The 12135-nt window shown below is 46.3% G+C and overlaps 2 protein-coding genes across 14 annotated transcripts in view; one reads left to right on the plus strand and one right to left on the minus strand.

The window, feature by feature from the left end:
* PLEKHG4 (pleckstrin homology and RhoGEF domain containing G4) overlaps positions 1–12135 on the plus strand; it is a 35985-nt gene that overhangs the window by 15650 nt on the left and 8200 nt on the right. The gene's annotated exons all lie outside the window — the stretch shown is intronic.
* The window catches only part of KCTD19 (potassium channel tetramerization domain containing 19), a 31505-nt gene that overhangs the window by 4788 nt on the left and 14582 nt on the right, over positions 1–12135 (minus strand). For 6 of the 7 annotated variants that reach the window (XM_045046100.1, XM_045046101.1, XM_023246097.2 and 3 more), the window contains 8 exons: positions 8614–8764; positions 7611–7802; positions 6270–6401; positions 3660–3870; positions 2341–2501; positions 1003–1106; positions 387–529; positions 115–198 (listed from right to left, as the gene is read on the minus strand). In XM_045046100.1, coding sequence (XP_044902035.1) covers positions 115–198; positions 387–529; positions 1003–1106; positions 2341–2501; positions 3660–3870; positions 6270–6401; positions 7611–7802; positions 8614–8764 — 1178 coding nt within the window. The remainder of the gene's footprint in view (positions 1–114; positions 199–386; positions 530–1002; positions 1107–2340; positions 2502–3659; positions 3871–6269; positions 6402–7610; positions 7803–8613; positions 8765–12135) is intronic. The other variant, XM_045046103.1, reaches the window with a different exon arrangement.

Raw genomic sequence — 12135 nt, forward strand, 5'->3', positions numbered from 1 at the left:
GCCTGTTCCACCCCCTCTGCCCAAAGGAGAACAGGGAGATGGGACTTAGGATTCTCAAGAATACTATAAAGGTCCAAACGCCAGAACATGGTGTCCAGAGCAAAGTTTCCTTACTTGTATGCCTCACATTGGGCAAGGGCTTCTGAAAGGGATGGGATGTGGTATTCTTCAACCTCCTGGCAGAAGAGGGGCCATTCCCTGCAAATGACAAGATCTCGTCAGGCTGGGCAGCTGGGTGCGAGGAGCCATAGCCTTCAGAGCTGCTGCCTTGACAGCAATTTACATATTGGAAATAATATAACCTCCTTGAAGGCTGCAATCTGAAGGTTTTTCTATTATACAAGGAAGGGATTTCATCACGTGATTTCCTTCCATTTATCACTTACTTAAATTCAGATGGTAAAAACAGTTTTCCAAGTCTCAGGAAATTAAGAATGTGTCGGAACATTTGGCCATCCCCGTGGATCAGCAGGGTCTGTCCGTATGTGATCCAGTATACTCTCTGAGGGTTGGACAGAAGTTCTGGATACTGCAAGAGGTTGTACACCAGACCTTGTCAGTCTGTTAGTTAAAGGGCTTGGTCTTTAGTAAGGGGCAGGTCAGTCTTCTTTTACTTCATTTTCTTGACCTTTCTAGGCTTTTGGATTTCCAGCTCCCTATCTTTTTAGCCACAGGGAGCGATAGTGGGGAGCTGAGCATCCAGGGACAAGAACAACCCTGCTTCAGTTTTACTGCCCCTAAACCACCCTCTCAAGTCATTTGTAACCCTACCCTGTGTCTTGCTCAGTCCAGGCCCCTCAGACTGGTCTCCTCCCTACCCAAACTCCTGAGGGCCTTTGTAGCATGCTGTTCATACAATACGGGCACTTTGGGCCATGGGGTAGGGGGAAGGTCTTATTCTAAGCAGGTGCTAGCGACTGTGTGACAGTCAGATGACAGGTTCTAAAGCAGCTCAGCCACAGAAGCCAAAAGGAAAAGAGGGCAGCTCCAGGGCCAGCATACCTTCAGCAAGGTCTGCAGGGTGGTTGCATACCAGTGGCTTCCAACATAAACTTTGACGATCTGTTGGGGGGAATATACAGTGATTTCTGCTGTCCACTCCTCATCTAGGGAAACCAATGAAAAGGAATGTATCACATGGCCAGAAGGGAAATTAGGACATTTTAGTTAATAATGCATGTTAAGACTCAGTATCTTCAGTCATGTTGTGTTGCCTCTTCTGAGAAGCAGAAGAAATAGAAATCTCTGACACCAATCTTCTCTCGGGCCTTCCCTGCAGCTCACTACAATTTCCTGGGTGGTGAGGTGGATTTGGAATGGCAGCTTGGGGGACAGCTGATGACTCTGGGAGTGGGAAGGATAAGCCCTCTAAAATCCCAACCCCAAGAGCACTGATGCTCTTCCCCCAACCCACCTCTCTCAAGAAAGCTGGACTAATGTTCCTGTCTACCTACATTGCCAGCTGCCTCTGGTTTCTGGCTGGGTGTGTCCTTGGTGTATAACTCTTCATGTGGTGAGAAGTCCCTCTTTATGTTTGTGCTTATAGTTTAGCTAATGTCACACTGCCAGCACTCATCAAATCTGTCACTGGTATAGAGACCAAGCCTCTAGGCATGTCTGGAGAATGGGGCTTCATTTTGGGGAGATGAATCCATGACCCTCTTCCTGGGGGAGACTAGACTTAGGCTTTGTTCTGATGTTTGGGAACCAGTTTCTAATGAGCTTTGTAATAAGTGAAAGGTATATGTTATGTAACGAAGAGGCAAGAGGTGTATCACTAGATTGTGAACTCCATGAAGATAAGGACTGGGTCTCTTGTGTTCACTTCTATACTCCCAGTATCTCCTCCTTTCCTGGTATATGGTAGGTGCTCAATAAATATTGAATGTTGCTGAATGATGGAATGCAGTGGAAACTTGATCTAAAAACTTTTTGTTAATAGTTACAGGCAGCTGGTGAAAACAACATTAGTTTTGGACCCAGATTCAAACTCCAGCTTGATCACTAGCTCACTGAGTAATTTGAGGTTTATCTGTTAAATGGACCCAGGGACTGTTCTTCCCAGGATGGTTATGAGGATCAAATGAGCACAGCATGTCAGCTCTCAAAGACCATGTGGCCCCCTACTGAGGTCAGTCTGTACTACTTGAGGCTACTCATGGGCTTGAGGTGAGGAGGGGTACCTTAACAGGAAAATTTCCCTCTAGGAAAACCTACAAATGTTGGATTTCCTCTCCTCTTCCATCTACAATTCCTGGCCCTGGCCAGCCTCAACTTTCCTTTTTGATACCCAAGCCCTCCTCTGATGCTAAATTCAAATAAAGAAGCTTCCTCATTTACTGAGCACATCCACGGGTGCCAGACTCTTCGGCTCCAGATGAGTCTTCAGGGCTACTTTCATTGGCTCATAGGTGATATCCCTTTTGTCCAGGAAGGCACAGAGCTCGTACACCTCGGAAATGGTCTCAGTCAGGGGCAGTCGACAAGTCCCTAGCCAGTTCCTGCCCAGAGGAAAGGCCTGTTAGAGAGAGCCTCAGCACTGCACACCTAGGGAGCTTGCCAACTTTTCATGCATAGAATGTCTTGTCCCTAACACCGGCTGAAACCTGTGGCTACTAACCTCATTTCCTTGATTTAACCAGAAATCTGGTGATGTCTTATAGGAGAATGAGCTTGGACACACAGACTCACCATCTTGGAGCTGAGCTTGACCTACTTCAGAAAAGCCCTCTAAATCAACTAACTGTAAGCTTCTAGGTCTGCCTGAAGTTCCAGAAGCCAGGCCAGGGACCACCCACTCCCATTCTGCCCCCCCTAAGTGTCTTCCCATGACATCGCAGTGACTGTGTGGCAGCCTGCCATAGTCTGGGAGATTACTAATACTGTTTGTGCCCAGGAAAGAGGCTGGGGGTCTGAATATCAATCCCTGCCTCCAAAGGCATTTGTGACATCAGGGATGGGACATCTCTGGGAGAGATGGATGGTGTGGGCCACAAAGGCCCAAAGGGCCTAGAGTTGGCTAACCTCCCCAGGGGCTCAGGAAAACCTACTTTCACATTTAGTTTTGGTACCAGTATATTTTGTGACCCTAAGAGAGTTAATTGCTCCACTCCAAACATCAGTTTACTTTTCTATAAAACAGGATTAGAATCCATGCTTCTGCACTAATGGGGACACTCTAAGCTTATTCCCTGAGGCACAGGCCAGGTATCACCTCTTTTGGGAAGCCTACCTTACTTCGCTTCTGGAGCTCACCCCCAGTTCTGGCATTTCTGTGTATCTAGCAAGACTCCCAAGGGTTTCAGGGAGGGCCTTTGGAGGAGGGTCTGCATGGCAGGGGAAATATCTAGCATCCTGAGGGTTGTGACTGTGAGCTGGTCATCTCAGCCCTAGCATAGGGCTGAAAACAGCAGTGGATTGCAGAAAACAGAAATATGAAACAGTCTGAAGCCTTTGAACCTTGGGAACCCTTATACCTTTGAAACCAGTCCTCTCCTCTAAGGCCTGGGTTTAGTGGTAGTGGGAGTAGCTAAAATGATGTGTTTGCCTCCAAGGACACTACTTTCCTCTGGCTCATGGGCGGGGCCCCAGGTTGGTTTCTGGAGAAAGGCAGAGACCAGCCTGAGTGGAACTGAACTATTCACTGAGGAGGGCCTTACTTGACGTGCTGAAAGAGAACCCCATTCCCTGTGATGTACAGTCTACTTCCATCCAGTGTGCTTTCGATGCGGAGCTGTCCCAGGGCGGAGTCTGGGTACTTGACAAGCAGACCCAGGGCCATCGTGTACAACGGCTTCATTGACTCCAGGCCTGCTGCACGGCCCCCTTTCCCAGGGCTCAGGGGAGAACAGGAGGTCCGGGAACAGCCACCTGTGCCGGCGAGAAGGGGGTGACTCCTAGACTCCTCACAGTCATAATTGTATTGGAAGCTTTGGGTCTTGCTTCCTACTCCTGCCTTGAATTAGTACTAAAGAAACTTAGAGGAAGCTTATTTCCTTGCATAGCCAAATCTGATTCTTCTCAAAATCTGCATAATTTTAGGATGCATAGGTTTAGAGGCCAAAACTATTTGTTGGGAGGTAGGGTTGGGCGGGGGATTAATTTGCTGAATCATTAACACTTGAATTTCAGAAGTTTCAGTACAGCAGCCATTTGGCCCCATCCTCTGCAGGAATCTTCCTTTGTTCCAAGCTCTGCTCTAATTAATCATCTATGGGGAAGGCAACCCCATAGCACAGAACCTGATATGCATTACAGGCTTCTCGGACTCACAGCCCCTATCACTCCTGGGCAGAATTTCTCCTAGAGACAAACTATGTGGTATTACTTTTAGATTGGGTATTGGGATTGCTAGCTCACAGGCAGGACCTTGTTCTCCTGAAGTGGGTACAATGCACAGTCTATAAAATCCTGTCCCAGTGGCAACAGTGGGCCAGCAGGCAAGCTGCTGGGTGATTTTCATGGATCGTACAAGAGGGGTCATACCATCCTTATCACAGAGGAGGAAACTATCCTGAGAGGCTAATTAAGTACCTTGCCCCAAACCGTAAAGCTAGATGGGGCAGAGCTGGGATTTGAGGGCAGCTTGTCCATCTCCAAAGCTACTAGAGCCGTTTCCCTTAGTTATGGTGCTTTTCAAAAGACAAAAACCACACTTTGTATTTGGGGGCTGCTGCATGATTTACAGAGCCTGTCTGCAAACATGCTTTCCCTCCATCTTTACATAGCTCTTGTGGAACAGACACCACTCTGCTCATCTCTCAATGACCCATGTTCTCTGAGAAATAGAAGCCCTTGAAGGAGGGATTTGAACTCAGCCCTCTTAAGTGGATTGTAGACCCTGGAACAGGCTCCTGAGACCTGCTTCAGGATGCCACTAGTCCCATTTTTGCCTGGGGAAGAGGCTGGGAAAGTTAGGCCTAATCACAGCGAAAGACCTTATTCGATGCACAGACCAAACTTCACATGTGCAAGACAGTTTATATGTTCTCAGAATGCCAGCTGAGGCCACACTGCAACACAGCTAGCTCCCTGCAGCATGCACAGTAGCTTCCACAGATGTGCAGGATTTGGGAAATGGGATGGTGGAAGGCAAATAAAAACAGGACGAAACCAGAATGAGGTAGGGTTGGGAGCATAAAGGCCTGGATTGGATCAGGTCAAGAAGTGTTAGGAGCAGTCCTTTTGGGCTGGAACCGCCATCTTCCAGTAATTCGCCAAGATGACCAACACAAAGGGAGAGAGGAGAAGAACTCGCTATATGTTTTCTAGGCCTTTTAGAAAACATGGAGTTGTTCCTTTGGCAACACACATGCGAATCCACAAGAAAGGTGATATTGTGGACATCAAGGGAATGGGCACATTCAAAAAGGAATACACCACAAATGTTACCATGGCAAAACTGGAAGAGTCTGCAATGTTACCCAACATGCTATTGGCATTGTTGTAAACAAACAAGGGCAAGATTCTTGCTAAGAGAATTAATGTACATATTGAGCATATTAAGCACTCAAAGAGCCAAGATAGTGTGTGAAGGAAAATGGTCAGAAAAAGAAGGAAGCCAAGGAGAAAGGTACTTGGGTTCAACTGAAGTGCCAGCCTGCCCCACCCAGAGAAGCACACTTTGTGAGAACCAATGGAAAGGAGCCTGAGCTGCTGGAACCCATTCCCCGTGAATTCATGGCATGATAAATACAAAAAAATAAAATAAAATAAAAGACCTCAAGACTGTTTGAAAAAAAAAAAAAAAGTGTCGGGAGCAGGCAGAGACAGGCACAACAGCCAGAGGATTTGAACTAGGGAAACAAGGGAATTTGGGGATGGGTAAGATAACTGGAGCCCTAATAGAGAATTTGCTTGAGAGTTTCCCACGCCCTCCAGCTATGCCTGGAAAAGGAAGGACGGCAGAGGCAGTCAGATGCTGCAAGTTGCTCCCCACTTCCTCAAGCAGAACAAATCTCCCCTACCCTTGGGAAGCTTGCCCTTGGGCCCAACCTCCCTCCCTAGGACATTCAGGCTTGGTTTCCCCACCCAGGCTGGGCTGACCTACGTACAGCTCAATGGGAAGGCTGAGCAGACAGGGTGTACAAGGTTTCAGGCTGAAATTGTTCTTCTCAGGTTCTAAGTCAGCCAAAACACCCGCTTCTCCCACCACCACCCAAAGCCCAAAGTGGTTGTGGGAGGGGAGATGTCTGTTCTTGGCTTTAACAGCTCAAGCCTCAACTGCCCCAGAGTGTCAAGGGCAGGGCAAGGTTCCTCTGGTGACATACCCATGTTCATCCGGTACAACCTTACAGCTTCAGTGAGCTCAGGGATTTCCAGAATTTCTACTTCTGCTTCTAACACATCTATGTTGGAGAAATTATCTGGTAGTAAAATCTTCTGTGAGCGTAGAAAATTCACTTGAAAAGCAAAGGGAAACAACATGAGATAAGATTATTTCTGATTTAACTGTAGGTCCAGGTTTGGGCAGGTTTGTGGTACTGCAACATATCCTACGCCCTCCTTGTTCTAAAACAACTTCTAAACATACCTGGTTAGATAGGCTTTGAGTCTGTGGTTTCAAGGGGAAAGACCCCAAATTACTTTGTTTTCCTGTGTCTGAGTCCATGGGTGTGGCCTCCCTTGGCCTGGCCTGGAGCTCCCAGGTGAGCATACTGGCCTTGAGACTTACCCTGTGAGTCTTGACCCAAGAGCAGGTCATTCCAAAAGAGGGAGTTGTCTTGCTGCTTACAGAGGAAAGGCCCAGCTGTGCCTGGGCTGGCAGGTGGCACTTGCAGTTTGTCCCTGCCTGGATTGCAGTGTGGGAGGCAGAGATGGAGCCAACACTAACGTCCTGTGTGAATCAACTTGGAGATTCAGAAGCACATCACAGACAACTTTCCAGGTTACTGTAAGTAGGAATGGCTGGGGTCCCAGGCATTTGGGCCCCAGTACAACTTGGGTGTTTCCTGTCCTATTCATCTAGGCAGCAGTAGCATCTTGGAATCGGGAAGCTCATTCAGTTCACACCCTAACCAGACCTTGTCCTAGGGTGGTGGGGGGAGGGAGGCTCGCTCTGTCTAGGGTTGAAGATTTCATCCCTCCTTAGGCCACTAGTTCAAGTAATTTTACAATAATTTGACTATATACTCTCCTTCCCTTTTATTCTGGTTTCAGTGGAAATGAGAGCAGGTAGGGACCATTCTTTGAAACAAAGGAATAGGAATAGGAAACCCTATTTCCTCAGTTTATGGTGAGAGGAACTGAGGCCAGGAGCCCAGGTGGATACATAAAGGCAAGCTAGAGAGTAGCTGACTTTGGAGCCCAGCTCAGGGCCTTGTCCTTCACACCAACTCCTGTGGCCTCTGATCACTGCAGGTAGTTTCCAGTGCCCCTTTACACCCAGGCCATCCCCAAATGAACAGGGAATAATATAGCCCTGAGGCTTGTGGGAGTCTAATGCTGAGAATCTGCTAGCCTTCCAGAAGGCCCTGTCATGCTTTCACCTCCTCAACCCAGGGAAGCTCCTGAGGCCTTAAGCACCAAGCTGAGCCACCAGGGTGTGTGGGATAGGGAGGGGTGGATAGGCCCTACCTATCAGCCCTCCACCCCCAGGATAGAGCAATCACCAATGAAGCGGAATTCACTGCACTCGCACTCGATTAGGGCCACAGTTTCAGCCAGCCACAGCAGATTGTCTTCAGTCACCAGGCTTGGATACTTGGCCACTAGGTCTAGGGGCAGAAAGCAGTAGTGCACTTCCTCTTCTGTGTCTAACAATGGTGTGTCCATGAGTCCCAAAGGTGCCTTATCATGGAGGCCTGGAAGAGAATGTGCAGAGGGGCATCACCACCTCTCAGAGGTTAGGGCTCTCACTGACCCAGGGGTCCCAGAGGAAGATGGAGAGATCACCCCAGAGATGGTCCCTGCCAGGTGCCTCCTTTCTCTCTCTCTCTCCCTCCCTCCCTCTCCTGTCTGTCTGTCTGTCTGTCTCTGGATGTAACTCTAATGTCAAATGCAGGAGTGTGGTGGGGAGAAAGACACAGAAATCTATTTTTTCTATACTGAAGGGCAGTAGGTATGTTGTAACATTTTGGCTTATGTACCCAACGTCATTAAGTTCATACTTGTTACCTGTCTAGTTCTAATTGATCAAACCAACTATTGTGACCCACAGCCAAAATAAATGCTTTTGACTCTCTTGGAAGCTCAAGACCCATCAGCAGTCGTGAATGGCTGTTCTCATGTCCCAGAGAGGCCAATCTATACTGCAAGGCATGCATCAGACAGTGATCATTTGGGGACATTCCTTGTGTGGTGGTTAGAGCTGACTTGGAAGGTTAGTGGAGTTCTCTGACTACTAGGAGGGGGCAGAATGCAGCCCAGCCTTGCCCAAGTAAAACCACTATGCAGAGAAATGAACGTGGAAGAGGATGTTTAGTTCCAGGGGGTAAGCAGCCTTGAAGAAGGCATGTGGCAAGGTACAAGATCAAAGGAGATGACGGAGAGGTAATGAAATCATCCAGAACTAGTTCAAAAATCAGAGTATTCTCTGGATGGAAGCCACTTCTGTTAGGATGAGGAGAAGGGAGGCTGGTGTGGGCTATAGGATGGGTCAGCCTGTGGGTATACCTGTGAAGGCTGGGCTTTTTATAGGAAATTCTGAGGGTTTGCTGATACACTTCCACGTTCGCCAGTAGTTCAAAGATGCTCTCTCAGCAACAGGTATGTCTGCAGGCCGTACACGTAGGTGGTGTTTCCCTTCCTTCAGATTATCTAGAGTCTGTTAGATACAGAAAATTACTACCTTGAAAATTCTAAATCATGTAACTATCTACCAGTTCTAGGGCAAAGTACCAGGAAAGATAGTATGTGTTTTACTTTGATAAAGTGTTTTGAAATAAATTTAGTCAATCATACATAAATATAAAAAGTTAGGCCTATAAGATGACATGCTAATATTCAAAATTTCAGGGACTATTTCTCTTTTTTAAACAATCTTTTTGGGTTATAATTTTATGCTGATTGATAGAAAGTTATCTTACATAAGCTAAAGAGTAATTTATATTTAATCATTAAAAGCTTGAGATTTTCTATCATTTCCCCTCAACAGTTTAAAAACCCTTTTGAACTGTTAGAGTTGCTGTGATCTGCTTATTGTTTGTGTTCATCCTAATCCTGGAACGTGATCTAAGCAGGAATTGGAGGTAGCACAGGGTACCACATTTTTCAAAGCACTTTCACATACATTTGCTCATTTACCCTGACATAGCTCTGTGAGATAGATGTGGTAAATGTCTGCATTCCCATTTTACTGATGAGACAGTTGAGGTTAAAGGATTTGTGACTTGCTCAAGTAGTCTTTCACGTCCAGAGTTTCTGTACCTGAAGGAGCAGGTGACCAGGGTGGGCTGAGGCTCGAGTGGAGCACCCCAAATAGGCAGGGATGAAGCTTAGAGCAGAGGGTGGGCTCATGCCGCCCTTCACTCAAGGACCCATTTTCCTTCAAAAGTCCTGTACAGGGGGCAGCTTATCATAACATCAAGCCCATTTTTCCTGTACCTACTCTAGAAGAAAATAGTATTTTCCCATCAAATACTAGCAATAGCTGGAAAAGTTGTCTTTGAAAGGCATCATGTGACAACTTTTTTCTCTAAGAGCCTCAAAATCAACAGAACACCTTAGATTCAGTATGATACTAATAAAAGAACCTGCTTCTAATCTAAACTACCAGATGAAACTCTGGTGAAGCTGGTCATAGGAATCCCGAGCTTTGAGAGGGCCCTCTGGTGGCCATACCTATAAAGTGCACCCACATAACTGCTTAAACTCTGAAAGGAGACTAGAAGTGGGAGAATTCTTCCTCACTTTAGGTGGCTGGTGGACTTGTGGAAGGATTGGAAAATGTCGGGGTTGTTGGAAGTGCTTTCCTGGGAGCACTGAGAAATGGGAGAGAAGAATAGTGTGTGTGTGACACCAGAAGAGAGTCTGTCATTCATTCATTTAAGAAATGCTTGTGTATCACCAGGGCCACAGATACTGCGCCTGGACTCAAGGAGCTCTCAGTTTGAGGGAAAGATGAGAAAAGACAAGAAAACCAACAATTTACATATACTGAGATAAGAGCCAGCATTGTTTTTGAAGTTTCAGGAGCTCCAGGAACCTAGGATTTCTTTCCACAGCACTGGAAGAAAATATAGGCTTTCTTGTCCCTCTTTGCTCAGGATTGCACACAACTTTAGCTTCTATGTGAAGCTGTCAGCTATCCTGAGGAGGGAAACTGGTGAGAGATGGATTTCTGTATGAGGGAGTAGTTGGCCTCGGGAAAAGAAATAAAACTGAGGTTCTAGGAAGGTGACAGACTGGAACAGTTTCTGCATCAGTGAGTGAGCAGGATTACTGAGTTAAAATGAGATGATAACGATGATGATGATGATAATAATAAATTATATTATAATATATAATGTAGTATTTGTACTGAGAAAAGGGTAAAAGAAAACAGTGACTGCACAGGAGGGACAGGACAGGGTGGGAAGATGGTAGGTAGAGATATACACTAAGTCACCTGCCTCTGTGCCTTGATTGTAGCTTTAAGGTGTATGGAGGTTGAGGAAGTGAGGGAGATGAGTCTAGAGCAGTAAACAAGAGCCTGAGAGTGAACAGCTCTGTAAGCTGAGCTGAGGAGTTTCATATATCTCCTGGTTAAGTGAAGCCATTGAAGGATTTAAAGCAGGAACTGTAACTTGACTGATAGTCACACTATCTCCACTCAGTCAGTCAGCAAGCCCTGTGACTCCATCCCCTGCTTTCTGCTCCACCCTCTTCCTCCTTTCCCTTTCCCCAGTCCTGGTCCTCTCATCCCCAGGTCCTTTCCATACAGTGTATCTTTCGAACATGCAAATGAGTCCAAACCAGTCTCCATCTTAAAAAACTTCGGTGCTCCCCACTACCTATGGGGCATCCAAATTCTTTTTAGCATTGCATGCGAGTTCCTTCACAATCATTGGAGGCAGCAGGATATACACAACAAGCATGGAGCCTTGAACTCAGACAGACTGGGGTTTGAAACTTGCTTGGTCAATTAAGAGCAGGCACTTTTTTTTTTTTTTTTAAGATTTTATCTTTTAAGTAATCTCTACATCCAATGTGGGGTTTGAACTCACACCCCCAAGATCAAGAGTCTCACACTCTACTAACTGATCCAGTCAGGCACCCCTACCCAGGCATTTTAAAACTGAATTCTCCTAATGCCCCCCTTACACACACAAAGTAGGTTTTACTATTATCATTCCCTTTTAGCAAATGGGAAACAAGACCCAAGAAGAGAATGAGTACTCAGTGCCCCAAGTAAGAGGAAATGCTACAAATGGAACCCAGGATTCTAGAGTCCGTGCTCTTAACCACTGCTCTTGACCACCTGCCTCCCATCTGTCACTTAACATCTAGAAGCCTCAGGCTCCTCATAGGCAAAGTCGAGATAGTAAAATCTGGAAGATGTTGTAAGGATTAAAGGAAATAATATAATGTTAATTTCCTTTTTTTAAGTTTATTTATTTATTTTGAAGAGAGAGAGTGCAATTGGGGGAAGGACAGAGAGACAGAGGAGGAGAGAGAGAATCCCAAGCAGACTCTGCACTGTCAGCACAGAGCCTGATACAGGGCTCAAACCCACAAACCACGAGATCATGACCTGAGCCAAAGTCAGATGCTTGACTGAAACACCCAGATGCCCCTAATTTCCTTCCACTTAATGGTCAGATCCCAAACTACCTTTCCAGCTTCATCTTCTACCATTCTGTCTGCACTCCATCATCAGTGATACTCAAGTCCACAAAACTCCAAAGACACACCATGTTCTGTAATGATTCCTCAATTTTATATATACCATTTCTGCTTCCCAGAACACTTCTCCCTTCACTGCCTGAAAAGCCTGGAGCCTACCCTAGCTAGAGCAGGTCATCCTCTTTTGTTCCCATAGACCCTTCTGAACTTCTCCATCTGGGTCTCTGTGGCTTGATTTCAGGCCTGTTCTTTCAGGCTTTGGGAGGAAGGACTGACTTGATGCATCCCAGCTTCTAGTCTAGAACCCGATGTGTAGTAAGTGCTTAACTGCTGCGTTAAATCAAAGAATTCACATAAATGGAGAGCTAGAAG

The sequence above is a fragment of the Felis catus genome, chromosome E2, assembly GCF_018350175.1.
Source record: "Felis catus isolate Fca126 chromosome E2, F.catus_Fca126_mat1.0, whole genome shotgun sequence".
Classification (NCBI taxonomy): domain Eukaryota; kingdom Metazoa; phylum Chordata; class Mammalia; order Carnivora; family Felidae; genus Felis; species Felis catus.